The sequence below is a fragment of the Carlito syrichta genome, unplaced genomic scaffold (genome assembly GCF_000164805.1).
Source record: "Carlito syrichta isolate Samal-C Ts95f unplaced genomic scaffold, Tarsius_syrichta-2.0.1 Scaffold308795, whole genome shotgun sequence".
In the NCBI taxonomy this organism is placed as follows: Eukaryota; Metazoa; Chordata; class Mammalia; order Primates; family Tarsiidae; genus Carlito; species Carlito syrichta.
This window is the reverse complement of record NW_007252891.1, coordinates 306,599-334,123: the sequence shown is the minus strand read 5'-3', so window position 1 is coordinate 334,123 and position 27,525 is coordinate 306,599. Positions and strand designations below refer to the sequence as shown.

At 39.3% G+C, this 27,525-nt stretch overlaps 1 protein-coding gene across 4 annotated transcripts in view; it reads left to right on the top strand.

The window, feature by feature from the left end:
- PPP2R5E (protein phosphatase 2 regulatory subunit B'epsilon) overlaps positions 1-27,525 on the top strand; it is a 161,899-nt gene that overhangs the window by 115,486 nt on the left and 18,888 nt on the right. For all 4 annotated transcript variants that reach the window (XM_008065704.1, XM_021716358.1, XM_008065705.1 and 1 more), the window contains exons 4-7: positions 167-268; positions 8,045-8,137; positions 26,509-26,639; positions 26,772-26,831. In XM_008065704.1, the coding sequence (XP_008063895.1) occupies positions 167-268; positions 8,045-8,137; positions 26,509-26,639; positions 26,772-26,831 (386 nt within the window). The remainder of the gene's footprint in view (positions 1-166; positions 269-8,044; positions 8,138-26,508; positions 26,640-26,771; positions 26,832-27,525) is intronic.

Sequence of the window (27,525 nt, the reverse complement as noted above, 5' to 3'; positions counted from 1 at the left end):
GCCTAGAGATGGTCCTGGCCTCAAACCTGCAGAAAGAGCTCCTTATCCCCATTTGGGGGTGCTCTTCATGCACTGTTATCTGGGCTCCCTGCAGCTGGCTCCAAGGACCTTGTGTAAGCTGCCCAGAAGTTGCTTCCAGCTAACTCTGCTGCTTGTTTATTTTTAGGTATCTTGCAATATATTCAGAACTCTCCCTCCTAGTGACAGCAATGAATTTGATCCAGAAGAAGATGAACCTACCCTTGAGGCATCGTGGCCACACTTACAGGTACTGGGAACTGCTATTTGTTATCAAAGCAAGCTCCATTAGCTCATTAGCTGATGAGCATGGGAATTCCTTGAAGGTCTTTATTCACCGAGTCAAGTTAATGGAAAGCTGAAGAATACTTTTTTTATGTTTCTTACTCTTGATAATTAGAATGCCACAAGAATAAAACAGTACATGTCAGTGTCAAGTTTTTGTGTGCCCCCATGCTGCAGGTACAGCCAGCAGTTATGAGTCTCTCATTAGAGCTTCTTGATGATCCTGCCCACTGGAGCCCCAAACAAGAGCAGAACTCTTTCCACATCAATGTTAGTTGGATGTGATTAGGTCACAGAGTTCATACCTCATTTTTAGCAGTAGGTATCCTGGGGACTTCGCATACCCATCTTCATGATCACCACAAATGTGCTTCTTTAGTCTAGAAGGACACAAACAAACTGCACTAGCTGTTTCTTTCACAGTATTGTAAGGAAGAGCAGCAGCTGAGAGAAAGCTTGGGTGAAGGCCAGTTCTGTTCACTTGCTCTGAGAAGCCTATGTTTTCAGTCATCCTCATGTGCCAGGGCAGATCCGGGCATTACTGCATCTCCAGCAATGGCCCATCTGTATTGTACTGACTTATGCACACGGGTCATTTTCCAGCTCCTTGTTTCCTGACTGCCTTCTCTCAAGGCTGGCATTTCTCAAAAGAACAGAAGAAGGAAATTTGTACATATTGAGGCCAAAGCCATCCTTCTATTGAGTCAGAATGTCCTCAGAGAATTGGGAAGGGATGGAAGAAAAAGAATGGAGCCTTGTACATCTTCACCTCTAGGCGGGAACTGTTACATTTTTGTAGAAGTGTGTTCATGGTTACTCACTGACATTTTGATGAGCAAAAAACCATGCTGCAGAGAGACGGGGCCAAGAGATATTCTGAGTTTATTTTTTTTATCCACTTTGAATTCCTGATGTATATTTGCAACTCTGTCCTGCTTTGGCAACTCAAGGTTTCTGTAGATACACATGTGTGCTATTGCTTTTGTGAATCCATGTTTACTGTTGGCCCTAGCTACATAGAGGACTTTTGCTACACACATTTGCTATTGCCCCTAATTCTATAGAGAACTTTTTGGGACACATGAGTGCTATGGCTGCTAGTTCTGTGGAGAGCTTTTGGGACACTTGTGTGCTGTTGCCCCTAGTTCTGTACAGAGCCTTCAGGACACACGTGTGCTATGGCCTCTAGGTCTTTGGAGAGTTTTCAGGACACACATGTACTATGGTTTATAGTTCTGTGGAGAGCTTTCTGGACACATGTGTGCCCTGGCCCTTATTTCTGTGGAGAGCTTTTGGGACATATATGTGCTGTGGTCCCTAGTTCTATGGAGAGCCTTCAGGACACATGTGCTGTGGCCCCTATTTATATGGAGAGTGTTTGGGACACATGTGTGCTATGTTCCTAGTTCTGTAGAAAGCTTTGGGATGCACATGTGCTTTTGCCCCTAGTTCTATGGAGAGCTTTTGAGACACACGTGTGCTGTGGCCCTTAGTTATATAGAGGGCTTTTGGGGGCTCTGTTCATTCAGTTCTTACTCAGGCGTGTTAAACATATGTATTCCTACTACTAATACCAAGATTGGGTAAATTAGTTAAAATACTTAGTTGATTTACTATCTTAGACTTTTTTTTTTAAAGATGCCAGGCATGTACTATTTGTAGTCTGAGGAATTTATAAAAACTATTTGTGCTTTTCATGGGTGTAGCCCAGATTGTGATGAAGTCCAAAAAAGAATTACTGTTTTGAATGGGTGGGCTTGTCATGTCTTTTTCTTAATGCTTGGCCCCAGTTTATTGAATTGCAATTTAGTTGGGAATGAACTTAAAAAAAAAGTATATTCAGAATTGTCTCACATCTTATGGTGGAAAAGACAAGGAAAGAGATGTCTTCAAAGCTTCAATTTATTGTCTTCTCTGCATCCCAAATAAGAGACTGTAGACCACTCCTGCCATTTGCAAGAGCTTTTTTGAGTACTCTAAATCATGATTGCCATAGATAGAAATTTCCCCTAAAGTACAATAAAATTTAACTCAGTATTATAGTTAATCTTTCCCATACTTAATTACTCTAAAATACAGGACCAAATTAATTTCTGAGGTCATTAAGCTAAATTCTGGCACCAAAAACTCTAGCTTATATTGTTATTACTGAAGGAATGTTAACCATTAGTTCATCTGAAACCCTAAAACCAAAGCAACAGTGAAGAACAGTGATAAGACTTGTGCCTTATTGGATATAAAGGCACAAGCTATTTTACAAAATGGACTGGTTTTGACTGTGTTGACATCCTGTTCAAGCCTATAATCCTTATCCCTTCTTTAGCTCAGGGGAAAATATGACCGACTGTTGCCAGATCAGAAGAAGGAAGCTTACTTTTAAAATTCACAGCTCAACCTTCATTAACAGAAAGGTTAGACCTAGGCACACTTGCCCTCACCATCTGTTGCTTTGTGGGCATCTTTGTACAGGCTCTTGACCTGTCTCAAGAATCCGGTTTCCTTTGTGTAGTCTTACTGCACCAATTAGTCACTTTTTCATTTTCACTGATACGTAGTTTTAGTACTGACAAGTATAAGGATGGATGTATTAAAAAAAAAATCTCTTTTTCTGTTCATGATAGGCCATTCATGTCACAGTTACTCATCCTGAAATTCAACAATTTTATTTTTTGGTTGATCCAACAATTATTTTTCTGGCCCAAACAGCACGATTTTAGACCTTTTTACTTTTTCTTAACTTCATAATTAGCAGTGTGCTTCCTCTTCTGAACCATATCTTACAAGGAAGAAAGTGTAAACAGTAGTCGAGAACAGCAATGTTATACTGCGATGTGCTTGGTTGGGCTCAGTGCCCAGCAAATTGATTGCTCCTGACACTTTATCACCTCATCTTTGATTTAAATTTGTGGGCTATTCAAAATTACTGATTATAACAAATCAGGAATCTTTGGGGATATTTAGACATAGACAAAAAAAATCCACAAATTTTTTGTTCATATATGTCTAAGATGTCTAGGTTTATGTGTATTATTTGACCTTTTCTGTTATCTGAATTGGTATTCTTTAAACTGGACCATATAGTTAACAAGGTTCTTGTTTATATATTTTCTGAAATTAGGTCTGTTTTTTTCAGTAGAATTCAACTTTATAGGACTTCTATTTATAATTAAGGATTTGTTTTTAATGCTTTTCACTTGAGGCTGAAAAACAGGAATGCTAAAATCTTTTTACTCCAGATCCTTGGAGAATTCACTTATGTGACCTTGAAAAGTAATTTATCCTCCCGGCCCCAATCTTTTCCTTTAGCAACTTGGGGGCATTTTTGTTTCTGTAGTAAAAGTCTTTTTCTTAAGTGCAGAGAACATTTATGCTTATTAATAAATGTGTCTGACATGTTTCCACTAAGATATTTTAAGCCATAATTGCTTTCAAGGGACCCGAGATGGGTGGGTACTTGGCCAGTTTTGCTGAAAGCCCCACTGGCCCACCAGTTAGCCTAGTTGGGGAGAATATTACACTCTGTGGAACCAAAGTGGGATACAGTGCACTTTGATGGGGTCATTTGAATAAGGCTGGCATTCTGTTAGCAAAACTGAGAGTGGAAAGATAAGCGTATTGGAAAAAGAACACTTCTGTGAGGTGTTAGGACGGTTGTTGTTGTCATTATTATTATTATTGAAGTCAGAATCTCACTCTGTCTCCCTGACTGAAGTGCAGTGGCACATTCACAGCCACTGCAGCCTTGACCTGCTGGGCTCAGGTGATCCTTCCGCCTCAGCCTTCCAAGAAACTGAAACTAAAGGTGTGTGACACCACTCCCAGCTAATTTTTTGATGTATTGTAGAGATGAGGTCTCTAAAAGTTGCCCATAGTGGTCTTGAACCCCTGGGCTCAGGCAATCCTCTTGCCTCCACCTCCCAAAGTGCTGGGATTACAGGCGTGAGCCACCATGCTTGGACCAGACTTGCATTATTTTGAATAGGAAAAAACACGCAAAACTTGGCGTTGTCCAGATTATTGGGAAATAAATTTTTTGAATTCAGAGTTTCAAGGAGTAAAACATAGTTTTATGAAGAAATAAAATGATAATGTGAATAACTAATTCAAGTGTTAGAGTTTGAAGTCACACAGATTGCTGTGGCAAGCATTTAGGTTAATGGTCTCTGTGGACCCTTGGGAGAGCCCTGAGACTTGATTTTCAGTGGTCTGCAAGGTCAGAATTACTTTATAGGCTGGATGTGTTATGGTGGCTCATGCCTGTAATCCTAGAACTTTGGGAAGCCAAGACCAGAGGATCGCTTGTAACCAAGAGTTTGAGACCAGCCTGGCCAACACAGTGAGACCCCATCTTTACAAAAACATTTAAAAAAATTAGACAGACATGGCGATACATGCTTGTAGTTCCAGCTATTAGGGAGGCTGAGGCAGGAGGATCACTCGAACCCAGGAGACTACAGTGAGCTATGATCGTGCCACTGCTACTTTATAATATTGCTGCATATGTTAATTGTTGTTTCACTATGTTGACATGGGTGCTATTTTTTAAAAAAGTGGTTAAAACTGCAGCTGCCTGGCTCAGCTCGGTGGCTGAGCCTGTAATCCCAGCATTTTGGGAGGCCGAAGCGAGTGGATTGCCTGAGCCTGCTGGTTTGAGACCCACCTGGGCAACTTGGCGAGACCTTGTCTCTACAATAAATCAAAAAATTGGCCGGGCGTGGTAGCGTGTACCTGTAGTTTCAGCCACTTAGAAGACTGAGGCAGAAGGATCGCCGGAGCCCAGCAGGTTGAGGCTGCGGTGACTGGGAGCGGCCACTGCACTCCAGTCTGGGTGACAGAGTGAGACTCCAACTCAAAAAACAAAAAACAAACAAACAAAAAAACTGCAGCTGCCTTAGTCGAAATCAAGGCATTTGTGGCCAAACTGGACAAGTAGTCACTGTATTCTTTACTGTCATGTCATGCAATTAAAAAAAAAGAGCCAATTTCACTATCTTATTTGAGAATGTCCTTGAACAAGGAATAAAAATGAATAATTTTATTACATTTTGACCCTTGAGCACATGTTAAAAAATATTCTGCATGACGAAATGGCAAATGAGCATAGATCACATCTACTGCATACTGAAATGTAATGGTTATCTTGTGGGAAGGCACTTGTGTGATTATTTTGAGATGTAGGCTAAATTCCCTCCCCCCCCCCCCATGAAACACCACCTTACTTGAAAGAGTGACTAATGAACTGGTTATTCAGACTTGAGTATTTGGCAGATATTTTCTCTAAAACAAGGAAACCAATTGACAATATTTGTTACCACTCATAAAATTAGAGTATTGAAGCATAGTTTAGAATTAGAATTTTAGAAGACTCATATTTGTCTCGCATCTGTCACCTTGAGCTCTGCAGCTTCTTAAAGCTTAAAGACATTTTTTGGATAAAATTGAGATATTGAAGAATATGATTTTTTTTAGAAACTATATAATAAAATGTGTCAACATTTGAAAGAACGACTTAACTCAGTGAATCAATCTTTTCCAATTGGCAAATGATGTTAGGAAACCATGCATGGATAAATATCCATTCAAAGTGTAAGACAGATGATTGGATTTTAGTGTGACAGAGTATAAAAAGTTGGTTGATAACCGTTTCAGATTCTATATTGCAACTAATCTTTGCAGAATGATAATTTGTTGAGTTTTGATGTAGTATCAAAGAAGAATATCCATAATTATGTAAAAATATTTAAATGGTCTGCTTTTTCCAACTACTAGATTTGTGTAAGGCTTTATTTTCTTTGTATATGTCAACCGAAACAATGCATCACAACAGATGGAATACAGAAGCAGATGAGAATCTGTCTTCTGTTAAGCTAGATGTTAAAAAGATTTGGGAAAATATAAAACAGTGCCTCTCTTCTCAATTTTTTTTGGAAGATAATAGTAATCTTTTATAAAAATATGTTAACGTAATGCATTTTATTGTTTTGAAATGGAATAGAAACTAAAATTTCTCAGTTTTTATTTCTCATATGCTATATGTGTCATATATATCATGTAAACAGAAGCTTTTTGGGATCCCTGTTACCTTTTAAGTATAAGGGAATGAGATAAAAAAGTTAGCAAATGCTATTTCACATTTAATCTTAGGGATTATCATTATCATTATAGTTGAAGAAACAGTTTCAGAGAAATTAACTTACTCAGGTTTACACTGTAAGGTGAAGAGATAGGCTTCCAATCAAGTATCTGTCTATAAAAGTTAATGGCTCATTACTTAATTAATTAATTAATAAGAGACAGGATCTTGCTATGTTATACTTCTAGGCTCAAGTGATCTTCCCACTTCAGCCTTCTGAGTAACTGGGATTCCAGGTGTGGTTTTGATATCGTGTTGTATACTACACCAGGATCTAAAGTAGCCTTTGACATAGATTTATTATGCAAAGAAAATAAACAATAATCCCCAACAATTATCAGAACAATTACTTGAGTTTGACTCTTTGCAGATGAGAATATTCTTACTCTTTGCAGATGGAAATACTGTGTCACATCACCATATTGGAGGAGTGTAAATTGCCATAAACTTTCTGAAAGGAAATTTGGCAATGAATATTGAAAATTTTGAATGTTTGGATATCCCTTGATCTAGCAATTTCAATTTTAGAAATATTTCATCACAAAATAATTGAAGAAATGCACATTGATATATGTTATGTGATGCACATTGTGGACTAATGATAGACAAATAATTCAGAAGCTACTTAAAAGTCTAAGCATGGGGGATTGGTTAAATTAATTATGAATAATGGCATTAGTCATTATGCATAATGGACTTATAGCAACTAAGAATAATGATTTAGGTGTTGCTGATGTAAATTGTTTACAATATATTGTTTAAATAGTAAACGTAGTTTATAAAACTAAAAATATATCTATAGTACATTGGTAGGAGGAGGTATATACATTAAAATGTTAGCAGTTGTTTTCTCTGAGTGGTGAGATTATAGGAGATTTTGATTTGCTTGATTTGCTTATATTTTCTAATTTTTAATTTTTAAAATGTATTTTAAAATTATTATTACTTTTTTGAAGCAGGGTCTCACTCTGTTTCCCAGGCTAGAGGGCAATGGTGCAATCATAGCTCACTGCAGCCTCCAACTCCTAGGCTCAAATGATTCTCCCACCTCGACCTCCTGAGTAATTAGGACTACAGGTGCGCACCACCACTCCTGTTTGTAATTTTTAATTTTAAGAGTTAAAAAACATAACAGCAACTATGAGTCTCAAGAAAGGCTAGCATGATTCATCAGTTGATATTAAAATCACTTTTCTGGCTGGGCACAGTAGCTCACGTCTGTAGTTCCAGCACTTTAGAAGGCTGAAGTGGGAGGATTGCTTGAGGCCAGGAGTTTGAGACCACCCTGGGCAATACAGTAAGACCTCATCTGTACAAAAAAATTTTTTAAATTAGTTGAGTAAGGTGGCACATGTCTGTAGTCCCAACTATTTGGGAGGCTAAGACAGGAGGATCACCTGAGCCCAAGAGGTAAAGGCTACAGTGAGCTGTGATCATGCCACCGCACTCCAACCTGGGCAACAGAGTGAGACTCCGACTCAAAAAAAAAACAAAAAAAAAACAAACACACACTTTTCTAAGCCTTGTCAGTTTTAGTGTTACAGACTTTTTGTGGTTAATACTTTTCTCAATCATAATTTGAAATTAACTGTAATCTGTTTGTTGCAGCTTGTGTATGAATTTTTCATACGATTTTTGGAAAGTCAAGAATTCCAACCCAGCATTGCCAAAAAATACATAGATCAGAAATTTGTATTACAGGTAAGCAAATTATTTTGGTTGTACGTATTTGTTATTAGTTAGTACTTTATCTCATTTTCTCTTGATGTTTTTTAAAAAAAATTTACAGTAAGAGCTACATCACCTCATAAACAAACACACACATACATATATATATAAGTTAATTTTCATGACTACCCATTAAAAATAATAGATACCTCTTGAATTTATTCATGGTAGAAATTAATTCCATTTTAAAAAGCCAAGAATGCTAATGCCTAAATCCCTACAGTTTCCTTTCATAAGGTTAATTATAAAGGAATTTCATTTATATAACCTTCATTTGTGGGAATCTTTATATAACTTAAAAACTTACATTTGCATAGGGTTCTTAAAGAAGTAATGCATAGATCTATTAAAACTGAGCAGTCAAGTTCAGACTGCAGTGCATAAGTAACCTTTAATAAATAATCAAAGTCAGCGCAGTAGTGAGTGGTGAGCTTTCAGTGCTGGAAAATAACACAGTTTAGCACTCTAAAGTCTCCCTAAAGGAATGAACTCTCACCTCTCCTTCTGGAACCTCCCAGGGATTGCGTCTTTCCCGACTCCTCATTTTACATTTTATAACCATAGAGCACATTTTCTTTTCTACCTGATATTTGGGTATTCTCGTGACACTCAATTTTTGGGTAACACCTCCTCATTCCTGTTAATCTAATCTAAAAACATGGGCACTTAAGCCAGATGGAGCATGGACTGTGGTAGCCCCGCTCTGAGTGATACATGGGACATGTAATGTAGAAAAGAAGAAATACGTATCTCTTAGTGAGCCAATAAGCAGAATTTCCAATTTAAGCAACGATTTGATCTAATCTGGGCAATGTAGTGAGTTCCTGTGTCAAAAAATAAATAAATGAATAAAACATTAATTTAGCAAGAAGTTGATCTCCTATACGTAACTGGGAAGAAGGCTGATAGACTTCATGATGATCTCATTTCCCTCCCTAATTAAATTAATACAATTAGAATTTCGGGTATAGTCGAGTCCCTCGATATTTTGAGGGTTTTTATTTTTTTTGGTTTTTTTTAAAGTGGAGATCTCACTCTGTCATCAGGCAGGAGTATAGTGGTACGATCACAGCTCGCTGCTGTCTTGACCACCTGAGCTCTGGCATTCCTCCCACCTCAGCCTCCCAAGTTGTTGGGGCTTCAGGCGCATGCCACCATGCGTGGCTAATTTTTTTTATTTTTTTGCAGAGATGGAGGCTCACTGTGTTTCCCAGGCTAGTCTCAAATTCCTGGGCTCAAAAAAATCCCCTTGCCTCAACCTCTCTAAGTGCTGGCATTATAAGTGTGAGCCACCATGCCTGGCCCAATATCTAGACTGTTTTTATTTTTTTTATTTTTTAGTTTTTTTGAGTTGGAGTCTTACTCTGTCACCTAGACTGGAGTGCAGTGGCCACTCCGGGTCACTACAGCCTCAACCTGCTGGGCTCCAACGATCCTTCCTCTTCAGCCTTCCAAGTAGCTGGAACTACAGGTACACGCTACCACGCCCAGCTAATTTTTGATTTTATTGTAGAGATGAGGTCTCACCAAGTTGCCCAGGCGGGTCTCAAACCCACAGGCTCAGGCAATCCACTCACAGCCTCCCAAAGTGCTGGGATTACAGGCTGAGCCATCGAGGCCAGCTTCTGGACTGTTTTTAACACTCAAAACACAGCAGTTTCATAGGGGTAGATCAAACAGAATGCCAGGGAGAGGCAGAGAGCAGAGGGCTGTGGAGGCTCCTCTATACCCTGGTAATATAACAGAGTGGAATTAAACCCAAAGTTCAGTTGTCAACTCAGGGCTGGAAAGGAGCTCTGGTGGCTGGCCTGCGGGGCTCATTAGCACTCACATGCCCTCTTCCTTAGGAATGAGGGGTGGGTCATGGGCTCTGTGGCACTTGCAGAGTACTTTGGTACTACACTGGTGCACCCTGGCTCACAGTTTACATGGGAGGTGTTGGGAGAGTGAGGTTTGAAATAGAGAAAGGGAGGGAGGTAGGTGGGTGGCCACATAGATCACTGGGTAGGTAGGTAGACTGAAACAGATCCTTATACCAAGGAAGCAAAAATCATTTCAGAAAACGAAAGTACTACATAGCACATCTGCATTTTGTTTTGGAGAGCCCTTCCTTGCATTTAATTGTGTAGTTGTTAGAGCACCTTTATGTGAATTATTTAATTTTTTTGTGTAACAGTCTTGTAGACTAGACATGACTAAGTTTTTATACCCATTTTATAGATGAATAAATTGAGGTTTAGAAAGATAATTAAGCTTGCTCAAGTACTTCCTGTTCTGGTTTTCTGTCTACCATGCCATGATGTCTCCCTGTAATTTCCCTCATGGTATCTTCAAGGGGAGGAGTTGCCCTCACGTTTCAACACTAGTGACATAATAGGGATCTCATGTTTTTGGTGAATTAACATGCCTGAGAGGATGAGGTAAGTGATTCAACATTAGAGCCTGGCTCACACCTGTAATGCCAACACTTCGGGAGCTGAGGCAGGAGGATTGCTTTAGGCCAGGAGTTCGAGACCAGCCTGGGCAACATAGCAAAACCTTGATTCTACAAAAACTAAAAAAAAAAATTATAGCCGGGTGTGGTAGTGCGTGCTTGTAGTTTGAGCTGCTTGGAAGGCCGAGGCGGAAGGATCGCCGGGGCCCAGCAGGTCGATGCTGGGATGGCCATGAGCGTGCCACTGCACTTCAGCATGGGCGATGGAGTGGGACTCCAACTCCAAAAAAAGAAAAAAATTAGCCGGTGTTATGGCATGTGCCTGTCATCCCAGCTCTTCAGGATATTGAGCTAAAAGGACTGCCTGAACAACCCAGGAGTTGAAGCTACAATAGCTGTGATCGTGCCATTGCACTCTAGCCTGGGCAACAGATTGAGACCCTGACTCCAAAAAAACAAGATAAAAAATATTAGAGCCTGTGTTTAGTTGACACAAAATCAGCGAATCCTGCGATCTTACTATGAAGCCAGTGCTTTTCTTACCAGAAAGCAGGCAGGTTTCAGCCCAGTGTGCTGTCCATGGTAGACAAAACTAAAGATAATAAAACTCATAAGGCTAAAACATCAGAGTAACCCAGATTTGGAATGGCCGTTTTGGGTTCGTATTCTGTTCCTTCTTCAGTGAATCAGTCTCCTTTGTGACCCTTTTTCAGTGAAGAAAAGCCATATATACTGGCAGCTTATTCCATTTTTGTTAGAAAGCTCTTTTTTATGTACCTTGTACCCCTTCGCCTTATTCTCCCGAAAAGAGTCTCTTAGTATATCATTAGCTCAAACATGACCTTTCAGGTCTTAGGACACAGCTTTCATGTTCACCCTTTGGCTCTTTTTCTCTAGAATAGCAATTGCAACTCAAATGCTCAGAGGCACATTCATAGTAAGTCTGAAAGCCAAGTGTCAGACAGTAGGATGTAGCCTGGTTCCTATTCAAGAGGGCTTGGGCTACCCTTCTTCATTCAATTATTGTCAGACTTTTCTCCCCCTGCCCTACCTCCCAAGAGAAGCAGAAGTCCAGATTTTTATGTGAAATGCTCTAACATTACTAAAATCCTGTCAGGGTGAGCTGAGCCCACTTGCCTCCTGGATCTGTCCTGCCAGCTGTCAGTATGCATTTTCAACTCCAGACTGTGTCCTTCATTCTGTCAACCGTTTCTCTTTTGTTAGTTTGTGAAACCTTCAATGTCTTCTGAATGTGTCCTTTTGTCTTCAAGTGTGACATCTCTATCTGCCATGTGGCATTCGTGACCTTCTAGAGCTGCTGCAGCTTACTGATGATCCTGCCCTCAGTGTTTGCAAACCATGGGACTGTTCGTCTGTCGTAGAGTTTTTCCAGGGCAAGAAATAAAGCATAAGTGAAGCCCCTCTATATACGTTACATCTTCAGCCCCTTCCTCATTTTTCCAACTCTTTCCTTCCATGTGCTAGATCTGTTATGAATTTGGTCTTCATACCAGGGCTCACCCTGGTTCCTGAATGAGTCATGTAAGGAACAGGCAGGGCATTGGCGGAATTAACACCACCATCGAGTCACCTGAATGCAATTGTGACTAACCATTGCATTACTACCATGTTGGATGAGCCCTTGGTGCCTGTTGGCTCCTGTTTTTCAGAGTACATTGCTCATTCATGTTGGTAACCTGTAAGTTGGCCTCCTGTCCTTCTCTTTACCCTTTAGTCTGCTGATGATTTATCTTGGGTCCCAATGGCTTCTAAGAGTGAGGCTTTAGTTTCCTTCCTGCTTCTCTTGAGTGCCCTTTTAGGGTGGTTTGGTCCTGCTGGAAATGGGTGGGCCTTTGGAGCATGAGGAATTAATGCTGGTATTTCACTCCATAAACCCCCCGTCTTTCCATCTCCCACCTTGTCTTAACTGTCCTTGAGCTGGCAGGTCCTTCCAACCTCTGCACTCTGTTGTCAGGTCTTTTTCACACCCCTATTTTTTCCCTGCTTGTTTCTGAACTCCAGACTCTCATGGTGCCACCTGGTTGTGTGTTTTGGACTTAAGCCTAGTTCTCTTATGACATGCGAACCTTCATACTTTTATTTTTGGCAAGTCAGGATGACATTGACCTTGTTCCTTTTCTTTTGGGAGACTTCTATTTTCTGTGCATTCTCAATGATGTCAAAAACAGTTTTGGTTATCTAAACTGAAAACTTCTTTTTTCATTTCTTAATTTATTTTAGCCACAAGGCTTAAGCCTGTTTTCTATCACAGCTAGATGTGTTCCTTATAATCTTTTCAAATGTTCACTCCCCTGTCAATGAATACAGAAGCAAAATAAGAATTGAATTATTTGGCCATGATAGGAAGTTCTGGGTTTGAATCCTGACTCTTCTCTATGTATTGCAAGTTATTTTAGGAGCTCAGAAGAAACTGCTTGCAAACCCCAGTTTTTCTGCCTGCTTGCAGTATGACTTTCAGCAAGTTTGCACACTTGCTGCCTGAGCCTTGGTTTCCTCATTCATGACATGAGATAAAAGGATAAATGAAATATTGCTAAATAAAGTGGGAGACACCTCAAAGTTGACAGCTGTTAGATCTGCTTAATTCAGTTAACAGTTAGGCTACAAAGACAGGATCCTTATCTTCAGTTGTCAACAGGTACTAAAAACCTTGGGCAGATTATTGACTACTCTGAACCTCAGTGTCTTCTTCTATAAGATAACAGTCAGAGTCACCTCTGTTACAACAAATCACAGGAAGTAGGCTTGGTATGAGATAAAATGAGATGGCTGCTGGTATCGTGTGGAGTATAATAGTTCCTCATTAAATATTAATTTCTCTTTTCACATCCTTTTTATATATATTATCTGCCCACATTGTTAGGATGTCTTAATTTTATTGATTCAAATATTAGTTTTAAAATCCCCACAAAATTTTTAAATGTATAAGAAACTTAAAATTTTGCAAAGAAGAGTTGAATAAATGCAAAAATGTAACATCCCTAGAGGCAGACTTACCATCATAAAAATACTCATATAATCTCCAGATTAATTTATATATTAGTGCAGTTATAATCAAAATTCCAGTTTTTAAAATTTAAAATGTTCAGGGTTCATGGAATATATTTTTGAAAATGTTGACAAATGATATGATACTTTACCTATTAAATAATAAAACATACTCTAAAAGTATATTAATTAAAACAATATGATATAAGAACAGGAGAATGGGGCATAGTAGGGTGGAGAAGATTCTTCTGAGCATTCCATAAAACCCATAAGAAGATGTATCAATAAATAAATACATGGGTAGGCACATACATATGTATATTAAATTGGCATAGTCATTCTGAAGAGGAAATCTAATAGTATTCTACCAGTTTTGACCTAGCAATTCCATTAGAAATAATCAGATATGTACAGAAATTTATATGTAAAAAGATATTAAATGCATTGTTGTTAATGACTATTAGAAAATTGGAAACAGCTTAAAAGTTCCTCAGTAGAAGTTGGGTTGAATTGTGGACATTTATATAGTAGAATATCCATCAGTTAATAAAAAGAATGTAATAGAGCTACACATGTTCTATTTTTAAATGACACATGCATTGTTACAGAACAGTGTAGTGTTTTAGCCTGTATTTGTTACTTTAGAGAAAAGGAATATTGGTATTTTTGTCTTGGCTCATTTGTGCTGCTATAACAAATACCTGAGACTAGGTCATATATAAAGAATTAAAATGTATTTCTCACAGTTCTGGAGGCTGGAGTCCAAGATGAAGGCATTGGCAACCACAAAGCACTGGTCTTTCTACTGTGCCCTCACATGGCAGAAGGACTAGAGAGAGCAAGCATGTGTCTAAAATCCCTTTTTATTTCGACATTAATCCATTTATGAGAACAGAGCCCTTAAGACCCAAAAGGCCCGACCTCCCAACACTGTTGCAGTGGGGATTAAGTTTCCAACACATGAATTTTGGGGAAACAGTTAGACTGTAGCCATGTGCATTAGCAATGTTGGAAAGAGTTATTCCACATTCTTGTTAATATTCTGGAACAGTGGTCCCCAGCCTTTTTGGCATCAGGGACTGGTTTCATGGAAGACAGTTTTTCCATGAATGGGAAGGTTAGGAAAGGCGCTTCATTAGGCATTAGATTCTCACAAGGAATGTGCAACCTAAATCCCATACATGTGCAGTTCACCATAGGGTTTGCACTCCTGTTAGAATCTGATGGCTCCACTGATCAGACAAGAGGTGAAACTCCACTCACTAGCTGCTCACCTGCTCACCTCCTGCTGTTCAGCCTGGTTTCTAGCAGGCACGGACGGGTACCGGTATGTGGCCTGGGGGTTGGGGACCTGGAAAGGTGTGATTATGTGTGGTGACTTTCATTTTCTATTTTTTATATATCTGTCTTTTACGTTTGAAAAATAATGAGCGTATATGTTATAATCAATAAGAATAGTAAAAATACTTCAGTTGCAAGTACATTCTCATTGCCTTGCATTTTTCATAAACCTCAGCTGATTTTGTGCATTAGCCTTCCTAAGACTATTTTTGTAGGACTGCACTGTTTTTATGCCCAGTATTCATCGTATTTCCTTCCTTTCAGCATTATATATGCCCTTTTAAAATCTGAAGCTCGAAAGAATGCTTCCTGTGTCACCTCAAGAGCCTTTTTCAGTACATTGAGTTTTTCTTTCCATCAGGAAGCAGTATGGATTGGTAGTTAAGTGTACCGGCTGATATGAATTCAGGCTCTGCCATTTTTCAGTGTGTGACCTTGGGCAAGTTACATAACTATTCTGTGCCTCAGTTTTCTCATCTGGAAAGTACATGCAAAATGTCCATAATGTAGTAGTAATTATACTGTAAAGTTGTAGAGATTTAATAACTAAATATCTATACAAGCACTTAGAACAATTTCAGATACCTGTAGGTAATCAGTTCTTGTTTTGAGAATGATTAATTCATGTTATGGATTATTTGAAATCCCACTCTTATTCTAAAAATCGTTAGTACCCTTTGGATGCTATGGTTCTCGGGCTATTGGGATTTTTTAAGATGTTCCATGTGGTCTCCCATGTCTCTGGATTCTACTTTGCTAATTAATTTCTCCAATCAGTGTTGGAATGTTTGTTAGTGCCAGGAACGTATAATTTATAATATGTGAAAACCAGGGACAGCACATTTGAATCTTTACAGAGGACAGACAAGTGGTACATAATGAAGTCTAGATGATGGAAACTCTGGTGATTTAGAGAGCTAGGACCTGCTGCAGTCCTTTTCTGTTAATGTTGGCCTCTAGGTAAGTGAGCCAAGTATTGATGAATTTTTTGGTTTTTCATGAGAAGCTGGAAACCCATATTTTTGTATGGGCCAAGCAAAACAGTCTTGTTTTGTTGTTTTTTCATTCCAAGGTTTTGAATGTTTTTGTTTGAAGGGGTTTTTAAAAATTTCTTATTCAAGCATAGTGTGACTGACTCGCTTGAATTTCATTGTGATTTTTATTAAATCTAGATTTACATAACCTTTAGCATTTTTAAAATATACTCATTTAAGTGTTTACATGAGAAAGCTGTCACATTTATCAGAGATAGTCAATTCATTGCATAGTGTGCTAATGTCTATGCTAATGTTGATTTTAGACTTAGGTAACTTGTTAAACTACCTTCTGTAGCTGTAAGGGTATAGATAATTTTCATTTGTGTTGGGATGGTAGGGTGAGGGTACATGATTTTTTTTTTTTTTTAATGATCCCTCACCTTTTTTGTAAGACCCAAATGAATAGCCAAACCTTGAATTACTTTATTGGGTGGAATATTGTGGCAAGAGTTTAGCAGCATATTTCTAAAGATTGCTTTCAACCACTCTGCACATCTGAAAAGCAGTCAGTGGTTGCTAAGAGACATACTATTCAAGTATCCCCATAAACATATGTACGACTGGAGATTGCTATTTAGTAATTTGTACTTCACATTTGCAGTTATATTTAACTGAAAGGTGCTGTAATTATCATGCAAATCATGCAAATCATTCAGCCTGTCCTTAAAAGTGACCTTTTGATATTGTGTTTTTAAAAACTCAAGACAACTTGGACATGACACAAACCAACCTGTTAAAAAATTTTAAGTTATAAACGGAAATAAATTCCACAAGGCCTTGACTTTCAGCTCCAGTACAAAGAACTGTTTTCCAAACAAGTTCCTTGAATATGTCAAAATGTTTACATTTCTCTCTCAGAGCCTATAGCAAATCAGACTTTAGAGCATTTATTTCTACCTGGACTTTTATCAGATAGCCAGTTAACAGTAAGTCACCTCATCCTGTCTTGTCCGACCTTGTAACTCACAAACTTTAAAACAGGGCTTTATTGCTGTGACTCCTTCATCCAGAGCCAGCTTCATGGGTGTGTAACCAGCGTGGTTGCCCTGGGCCCTGCCTGAGCTTAGAAGGGGCCCTGTGCATGATTTAATGCTCTGCTCCTAGTGTCTTGAAATTCGTAATGCTTTGTGAACAAGGCGCACTGTGCATTGATTTGGTACTGGGCCCCACAAATTATGTAGCTAGTCTTTGCCTGCATCCCACTAGTGCATCATTATTTTGCACAATAGCTCTTTTTTGAAATGCTGACCAAATTAATTGTCCTAAAATTTTAAATCACAAGGTTTCCTTGAATCCGATAGAATGCTCAAGGAGAAAAAATGGACCCCTTTAATTTGTGGAAAGAGTGCCAGAAATTAGGAGGAAAATAAAAACATGTGATTTTGTTAGAGCTGTTCAGTTTGTTGTATGATTTATCTTTGAAAGTTTCGTATTGAATTTCCGTAGGGGTCTTGAAGTCAGAATTGCTGCTAGAAGTTCATGATTGCCACTCTGATCTCTTGTCCTCACTGTCCTTTCTCAATGGTTGCACATTTCGTGTAGCAGTTCCTTGAGTTGTTCTATTCACTGGAGTCAGACTACCTTTGACTCTTGTTTCTTCGTAATGGGCTGTTTTTTCCATGTGTATTATATGGTCAAGGTGAAGGAAGGTATAAGGAAGATACTCAGTTATTTAGGAAGTAGGATAGCCGAAGTTGCAAATAAAGCCATCAATGTGGACATCTGATTTTAGTGTTTGGTGACAGTTTGTATGAAAGCATCTCGAATACCAATTTTATTGATTACCTACTTAAAGATTTCTGATGTTCTCAATTCTTCACACGGAGTAGGGCAGGGCAGTTAATTCTTTATTGTGGTAGAGAGCAACTGGAGTTTTTTGGCTAAAGTATTTTTTGTTCTTAATAACTTAAAAAAAATAATTTTAATTAACAAAGTAATGTCTATTTTTAAAATTCAAATATATTTACCTGATTTCTAATGAAAAACAGCAATCTCTTGCCTCATCTTTCCCCATCCAGAGTTCTCTTCCCTGCAGGTAACCATACACAAGTCTTCTAGCTGTTCCCATGTATTATCTCCATATTTGGAAATAACAAACTTATGTTGCTATTTCTTGGTCTTTCGTTTTAGATTTTTATCCATCTATTGATTTCCTACTATAAGCCGAATGTATCTCCCACTGTCATATTACAAAATTTAAATGAATCAAATTATAGTGTTCACATTAGTATGACTATATATATTGTTCAGACCCAAGTCATGTAATTGCTATTTTTTCTTACAGAGCATTAAAACAAACAAACAAACATGAAATTAGTGAAATTAATAGTTGCTTTAATTTTCACTTGTCTGCTTTCCTGTGTGTGGTCACTAGCTCATCCCTCAATTCTCTGAGAGTACATACAACTCTTCTCAGCATGACCCACATATCAGCTGTTTTATCAGTTCTGCTTTTTTTTTTTTTTTTTTTCAAAGGCCTCCTTGCTAGAGCCCTGGTCATCCTCTAATTGGTACTGTTACTTCCTCTGGGCCGTATCCCCAGCGGTCATGCTGGGACTTCTCTAGACCATGTCTGCTTGCCTAATTTTCTCTCTGTCTTTTTGGTGGAACATATTCTCTAGATCAGGGGTCCTCAACCCTTGGGTCACAGACCAGTATCGGTTTGTGGCCTGTTAGGAACCAAGCCACGCAGCAGGAGGTAAGTGGTGGGCCAACAGAGCTCCACCTCCCATCTGATCAGCTGCAATGTTAGATTCTCATAGGAGCACGAGCCCTGTTGTGAACTGTGCATGTGAGGGATCTAGGTTGCGGCTCCGTATGGGAATCTAATGCCTGATGATACCTCCCACCTCCTCCCCATCCATCCATGGAAACATTATCTTCTATGAAATCAGTCCCTGATGCCAAAAAGATTGGAGACTGCTGCCCTAGATTCTTCCTAAGAAAGAATGAAAGCTGGACTTGGTGGCTCAGCCTGTAATCCCGCGCCTTTGGGAGACTGAGGTGAGTGGATTGCCTGAGCCCGCGGGTTCGAGACCTGCCTGGGCAGCGAGACCTCATCTCTACAATAAATCAAAAAATTAGGCGGGCATGGTAGCGTGCACCTGTAATTCCGGCTACTTGGAAGGCTGAGGCGGAAGGCTCACCGGAGCCCAGCAGGTCGAGGCTGCAGTGACTGGGAGCGGCCACTGCACTCCAGTCTGGGGGACGGAGTGAGACTCCAACTTTAAAAAAAAAAGAAAGAATGAATGGTATGTAAATGTTCTGAGACCACTTGTCTGAAATCGTTTTTATTCTACCTGCATACTTGATTGACGTTTTGGCTAGGTGTAAATGTATAGATTGGAACCTGTCTGCTCAGATGTTTTAAGGAATTGCTCCATTGTCTTCTAGCTTACAACATTGATCTTGAGAAGGCCTGAGCCAGCTGAATGCTTTATTCTGTATAGTGTGACTATCTTCTCTATAAGTTTTTAAGAGCTTCTCTTTGTCCCCAGGTCCAGAAAGTGATGTGTCTCAATGTGGGTCTTTGTTCATTTATTGTGCACACCACGTGATGGGACCATATCTATATGGAAATTCATGACTTTTTTTCCCCTGGAGAATTGCATTAAATTATTCTTCAGAGATTTTCCTTCTCTTCATTTTCTGTTTTCCTATCTCTATGTCTCTTTGGATTGCCTATTATTTTTATGTCAGAATTTCTGGATTGATCCTGTAGTTTTCTTCTTTCTTTTATACATTATCTCTGTCTTTTGATTATGGTTTTGGTGGTGGATTTGCTCATTTTAAGATTTTTTTTCTTTTTTTTAGTATTTTTGTGACCTGAGGTTTGCCCATTTTAATGTTCTAGTCCTTATGCTGAAATTTTTATTGCTGTTATATTTTGAATTTCCAAAAACTCTTTTTTATTTTCTGAATATTTATCTGTAATAGCATTCTTTGTTGTTGTTGTTTCAGAGATCTAATATGTTTATCTCTGAGGATGTTATAGGTTCCTTTTCTGTAACCTTTTGGTACTCCTAGCATTGTATCTGTTTGCTCTGAGTTCCTCATAATTATTTTTTCTCTGTCTTTAATGTTAGAATGTCTGGTGTTCCTTGACTTCATAGTCATAATGACACTGGGTGCAGTGGCTCATGCCTATAATCCCAGCACTTTGGGAGGCCGATGCAAAAGGATTGCTTGAGCCCAGGAGTTGGAACCAGCCTGGGCAACATAGTGAGACCTTGACTCTACAAAAAATACAAAAATTTGCCAGGCATAGTGGCGCGTACCTGTAGTCTCAGCTACCCAGGAGGCTGAGGCGGAAGGATCACTTCAGCCCACGAGGTCAAGGCTGTGGTGAGCCGAGATCACGCTACTGTACTGCAACCTGGGTGACAGACTGAGACCTTGTCTCAAAACAAAATGAGACAAAACAAAAACAGAAAAAAACCCAACCAAATAAAGAATGACATTTTAGTCTACCACAAAACTTCTTAGAACCTGTGTATGTTGGTGTACACACTCATGTGGGTTTATATTTGCATGGGTAACACTTGGCAACCGGTGACTTTCAATAGGATAATTGGGCAGGGAACTTACGATTTCACGGAAAACCCTCAGGTGTTAGTATATCTATGGGTCTTTCCTTTTGAGACTGTCAGTTTCCTCCTAAAAGGGAATTTTCTATCCCCTGCCTCATCCAGAATTGGGAGATCAGTCGGGGAAGAGGGCTAGCAAAGGTGTCATTCTTTAGTATGCAGGACGTGATTTCACCCCATTACTTTAATAAGTGCTTCGCTTAACTGTGTATGATGCTCTGAGCCTAGATACTTGCCTGTTCATTCTCTCCAGACTTAGATTGTAAGTCTTCAGTACACTCCATGGATTAGGGTGGAGACGGGGGTTCTTCTGCAGACCTTCAACCAGTCTTCCCGTTTTTAGCTCCTTCTCACACGCTTGCCATCAAGTGGTGGCTTCAGTTCTCAAGCCTTTTCAGAGTTCTCTGGTGTGAATTGGCCTGCTTCCGGTTGGCTTCCTTCCTGCTCATAGAATGGAAAAATACTTAGCAGAACAGAGAAAGAGAAAACTTAAGATAGTTGCCTCTTGTCGTCCACTTTCCATCTTTGAAAAGTCTACAAATATGCCTCATTTACTCTCTGGTCTCCTCTGCTTTGTGACTTTCTTCAATTCTTATTTGTTCCCTGTCATTTCAGGGAGGTTTCAAGAGGAAAGAGGTTCAATTCCCTAATGTCACTGGAAGACCCTCACTGCCTTTTTTTACTTCACTCTCCCTGTTTCCCTGTCGACTTATTCTGAGTTCAAAGAAGGGTCTTAGGCTAAATCACTATGCAGCTCATCCCTGTTTGTTAGCTTCAGGAAGGCTGGTTTTTGTAAGCCAGAAGTCAGCATGTTGACAGGTCTGCCTTTGCTCTGAAATCACCTTGGAAACCCTCCAGCTTCTCTTCTTTGACCACAAGCTGCTTGTTGTGTATGGCATACTCCACCTAGGCATTTACAGGTGCATGGTATACTTCTCAAGGCTTTTTGATGGAAGTGTTTGGGAATAAAGATATATTTTTATATATATGAATAAATATATGTATGACTAAGCACACTCATATTTTTTGTTTCAGAAATCAGCTCATCCTACTCCCCTTCGTTTTGTCTTGTGCACTATAACACTTTTTCTTTTGTCTCATACATCATAAAATTGTCAAAAGTGTGTTCTATGGGGCAGCAGAAAAATAGTTTAATAGGACAGTTCATCCTTCTCAAAGAACATGATACAGTTAATATTTGTTTTGTAAATAACTAAAATTAGGTACCTAGTAATGCATTTTCTTTGAGAGGCTAATGAGAGCATTAGTTAAATAATGCTTGTTTAATTATTATGTTTTAACTAAACGCAAGATTAATAGTTTATAAGTATAATTGATTAAAGTTTTGTTTATCTCGCATACCCTCAAACCATCTCTTACATCAGTTACAAGTTATTCATGAAAACCTTTGTAACACTTAAAATAAAAAAAAATAGTACTTACAAGGTTACTTCCATTAACAAGGAATGGATTAAATGGACTAGAGCTCTTACATCATTTTGAACATGTTGTAGATCAAGAGATATTGAGTCTATTTGGGGCCTTTTTTGAGTGTTGGGGTCACATGTCTTTCAAATGTTTTCCTGTGGAAATGTATTGTTATTTTGCTCACTACCTCCCCTGGTGGGTTTCAGAATTTTTGAACACTGTATGTCCAGCAATGAGGACAATTCCTGGCACACAGAAAGTACATTTTTATTTTATTATTCAGTGGGCAGAGAGAGATTGTTAACAGCATCTTCTGCTTGGATGGGCTGTGGTGAAGGCATGTACTATTGAATCTGCCACGAGTACTCCTGCCTCACTTCCAACTGTTCAATTTCTTCGTGGGCCAGCCTAGGTGTCACTTCCTTCAGAAGTCTTCCCTGATCACGCCACTTCTTCCAAATAGAGTAGATATGTCTGCTGTGCATCCATACAGCATCCTCAATTCCTTAGCATGCCACTTATTTACCTGTGTCCTCAATGAGAAGAAGCTCCGAGAAAGCAGAGGTTGTGTCTGTCTTGCTTATTATTGTATCCCTGGCATCTTGCCCACTGGCCGGGTCTTAGAAAGCACACAAAAATTTACTTTCTGTACTTACTTTCTAAATGAACGCATGGGTGGATGACGGATGGCACTATATAGTCAAAAATTGTGTCCTGTCTCTGCCTATTTTTGAAGACTGTTTTTCAGTTAGTGCCTCCTGCCGTATTTGAAGGGATATTTTTTGTCCATAACTGACTTTTATTCAAACTAAAACACCAAACAAAAGCATGTTTGCGGGCATATGCTTCTAGTGCGTGGCCTGCTTGATGGCCGGTGTCCAGCAAGACCTCTCCAGGAACAAGTAGTCATTGCTGGGGCAGGCGGGCCTGAGTCTGAGCCTGTGGCATCTCCTGTACCTCCTGTCCCTTTGGCTGTGTCTCCCTGGACACTCACACCCTCAGGACTGGCAGAGGAGTGACAGGCTGACCTCCCCACATACATTCTGCCCCAACAGCCTAGACCCAGGAGAGAAGTAGGGTTCCAGCCTCTCCTGCGAACCTACAATCCTTAGCCAGCCTCCAAGACCTGAAGTCGCTTCCTCCAAGAAGCCCTCCTTGCCTGGTGCTGCACCAGGAAGCAGGGGTCTCAGGCTGGGGGTGAGCGAGTGGCCCAGAGAGGCCTGGTGGTCCCAGCCAAACTCAGGCTGAAAGGAGAAACAATGGAGCTATACATGCCTCTCCCATGCCGAGGGTGCCAGAAGGGCTTTCTGGAGGACGCACAGCATGTGCTAAGCCCTGGGGCAGCAGGGGCAGCTTAAGAACTGGAGATTGAAGAATAGAGCCTGCAATACTGAGCAGGACCTGGTGAAAGCCACTCCTCCATGAGGGGCCACCAGAGGACAAGATGACATTAAAGTACAAGGTAAGGGACTCTGGGAAAAAAAAAAAAAGCATGTTCATTTGGTTATTGCCCAGAGTTATTCTTATGCTGTCCGTCTTCGTTACCTAAAGTCAAGCTTATATTTGTCTCCATAGCTTTTTTTGATGATAATGGTAGTCTGCCTTCATTTGTGTGCTATCCTTGTGCTTCTGAAATGTTTTGCTATAAAGACATTGTAGAGCTGTGAGTTTTGCTTTATTGCAATGATGATAAATATTTAAAAAACTAGTAAGAAAGATTCAAACTGATTTTCAAGTTTGCTCTGCAGCCAGAGGCTCACTGACATTTCTTAAAAGAGAGCAGATTTATTGAGTTATAAATTCATATGCCATAAAATTCACCCTTTAAAGTTTCCAATTCTGCGTTTTTTTAGTATATTTACAGAGTTCTGCAACCATCACTACAGTATCATTGCAGAATTTTTTTTGTTTGTTTTTGAGTTAGAGTCTCACTCCATTGCCCAGGCTGGAGTGCAGTGGCACTCACAGCCACCTCGGCGTCAACCTGCTGGACTCCAGTGATCCTTCTGTCTCAGCCTTCCAAGTAGCTGGAACTACAGGCATGTGCTACCACGCCCAGCTAATTTTTGATTTATTGTAGAGATGAGGTCTCGCCAAGTTGCCCAGGCTGGTCTTAAACCCTCGGGCTCAGGCAATCCACTTGCCTCGGCCTCCCAGAGTGCTGAGATTACAGGCTTCTGAACTACCAAACCTGGCCATTGCAGAATATTTTTATCATTCCCCAAAGAAACCCAGACCCATTCTACTTTCTGTCTCTATGGTTTTGCTGTTCTAGATATTTTATATAAATAGAATCATATGAGGGGGACCCCCCCAAAAACCCAGAATTATCTTTTGGAGGGCAGGCCCCTTGTAGTACAGGCTTCCCCTGCTAGGTAAGTGTTCTAGGAACCCATGGGCATCAGTGTACCAGCTAACGTTGTTGTGAGATGCTGTGTTCAACTTCAGTGCATTTTTTTTGTCTTTTGGAGATTCTTTCAATGCCTTTGTCCATTTCATGATGGATAATTTACAAGTGCATCTGCCCATGCCTCCCTGAGTGTTCAGCAGTTTTTGATGAAAATGGCATGACCCCTGTGCCCCACCCTCCCTATTCACCCAATCTCACCTCAAGCAACTTTTTTTTTTGTTTCTCCAATAAAAAAAGTCCTTAAAGTAAAACATTTTGCAAATGTGGAAGCACTAAAAGGCATCAAAATTGATGAGTTCAAAAATTGTCTCAAGCAGTGGAAAAAGTATCTCATTAGGTATAGTGCATCAGAGAGTCCTCTGAAGGTGACTGAAGTTTAAACATGTAAGAATAAATACACAATTTTTAATCAATAAATTCTGCTTTCTTGGGGTCCCCCTTGTACATTATGTGACCTTCTGTGTCTCGTTTCTCTTATTTAGCATGATGTTTGAAAGATTCATTCATGTTGTGACATGTACCAATATTCCCTCCTTTTATAGCTGACTAATATTCCATTGAATTATATTTTGTTTATTCATTAGTTGCTAGACATTTGGTTTGTTTCAGTTCTGCTGGGTATACACCTGAGAGTTGTTTAGTCATTTAGTAACTCTGGAAATTTTCAGGAACTACCAAACTGTTTCCCCAAGGGTCTCTGCCACTTTATATTCTTACCAACAATATATGGGGGTTCCAATTTCTCTACATCCTTGCCAGCACTTTTTATTATTCTTTTTTTTTATTGTAACCATCAGTGAATGATGTCTCCTTGTTTTGATTTGCATTTCTATAAAGGTCAATGAAATTGAGCACTTTTCATATGTTTAATGGCAATTTGTATACTTTCTTTTGGCTATATCTATTAAATAAAACCCTTTATCCATTTGTAAATTGAATGATTTTTTTTAATTGTTCAGCTTAAAGAGTTTTTTGTTTATTGTGGATACCAGTATCAGATATATGGAATGTAAATACATTTGACCCTTGAACAATGCAGAAGGTTAGGGCTGCCAACCCCTTACTTAGTACAAAATTTACTTGTGACTTGATTCCCCCAAAACTTAACTACTAATATTCTACTGTTGTTGGGAGCCTTATTGATAACATAAATAGTTGATTAACACATTTTGTGTATGTATTATATACTGTATTCTTGCAATGAAGTAAACTAGAGAAAAATGTTATTAAGAAAATCGTAAGGAAGAGAAACTGTAACTGTTTGGGTTGAATTTATATGCTCACTGTCATTTGGCCTGAGACTTTAGCTTGTCACCTCTTTTGGACTAGTTGCACAAACCACATTTTGAGTACATAGATATGTTATCAGGATTCAGTTATTAACTTTAGATTACAGATAATTGGGAACTTAAAACTGTTATTCATGTGTAACATACATAGAGAAATAATAAATGTTCACTTCAATGAATATTTGCAGAGTGAGCACACCTATGTAACAAGAATCCAGCTCTAGAAAGAGAACGTTGCAGTATTTTGGGGGACTTTTTGATGTTTGCTTTGGTTTAGATTCTTTCATTTGCCTGTATGTTCTGATGGAGTAGAGGGCTTATCTTAACTGTATATTTGAAACATAAGCTCAGTAGGTAGCATAGTATGGTGATTGAGGTCACAGACTTTGAGCCTCAACTGCTTGGGTTCAAATTCCAGCTATACCACTTATTGGTTCTGAGACCATGGGCATTAACCCTTCTGATCCCCAATTTCTTCATCTGTAAAATAAGGATAAAACTATTTCATTGGGAGGATTAAAATATGTAGGTTGCTTAGAAAATTGCCTGATGATCGTAGTAAGTGCTATGTTCATGTTAGCTATGATTATAGTTATGTTATTATTTAGTATTTCTTTACTAGAATGTAAGCTCCTTGTCTGACTTATTTATCATTGTATTCCCAAAGACTAGCAGCATGCCTAGAACATAAAAGATACTGAATAAATTTTGGGAGGAAGAAGGGAAGGATTTTAAGTAATGGGAGGTAGAATTCCTAAATCCTTTCCTGAAACTGTCTTTGACAGCCATATTGTCTTTCATTTACAACAGCTTTTGGAACTATTTGACAGTGAAGACCCTCGGGAACGGGATTACTTAAAAACAGTCTTACACAGAATTTATGGCAAGTTTCTTGGTCTTAGAGCATTTATCCGAAAACAGATTAACAATATTTTTCTAAGGTAAGTGGAGGGTGGGGGAGGAGGAGAAGCAAAGTCGATGTTTTTATATAGAAATATTAAATAAGCCTCAAATATTTAAACACAGTGTACTGACTTCTCTCTCTCCCTTCCTCTCCCTCTCTTCTTTTCTAGGTTTGTTTATGAAACAGAACACTTCAATGGCGTAGCTGAACTGCTGGAAATATTAGGAAGGTAAGCATGTCTCAGCTAATTGCTAATCTCAGGTGAATATTATTCTGAAAATTAGGTTCAGGTGGCACAGGCAAATGCTTACCTAGATCTCTTGCTGTGTGTACACTGGGTCTCTCATTTATGCCTATTGGCATGTTTCTCAATGGACTCCACAAGACATGATTTCCTGGTCCCCTTGTTCTTCACTTACGCATTGCCAATTTCACTGGAATGACTGCAAGAGCTACAGTTCATGCATCGCTACAGAGATAATACAGCTAATTGTGGTCAGGCCAGTGACTCCAAGACATCTTATTCTCATTAGTGTCTAGGCTATCTGTCCTTTACCGTATCTGTTGAAAACAAGTTTATAATAATTGTAAAGATTGCCCTTTTCAAAGGAGCTGTGTACCCAGGTGCAGTTCTTGAATAGCTGCTGCCCAGAGTAGTGGAGTGAATTGGAAAGAGACAGCTGGAAAGTTTCTACACACAGGAGAGGCCAATGTAGCTGGACAATATGATTACTTAGTCTTTCCTCCTAATGTGAGGAGAAGAAGAAGGTGGAGTCACATTGCTTTCTCTTGGTGACTTTTCTTGACTGGTCAGAGATTTCAGGAATGAGAAGAAACGGTGTCTGGAAATGCAAAAGGTCATATTTAAAGAGGAAGTGAAGTGAGCAAGGCAGGCCATTATTTGGAGAAGGAAAAGGAAGGAA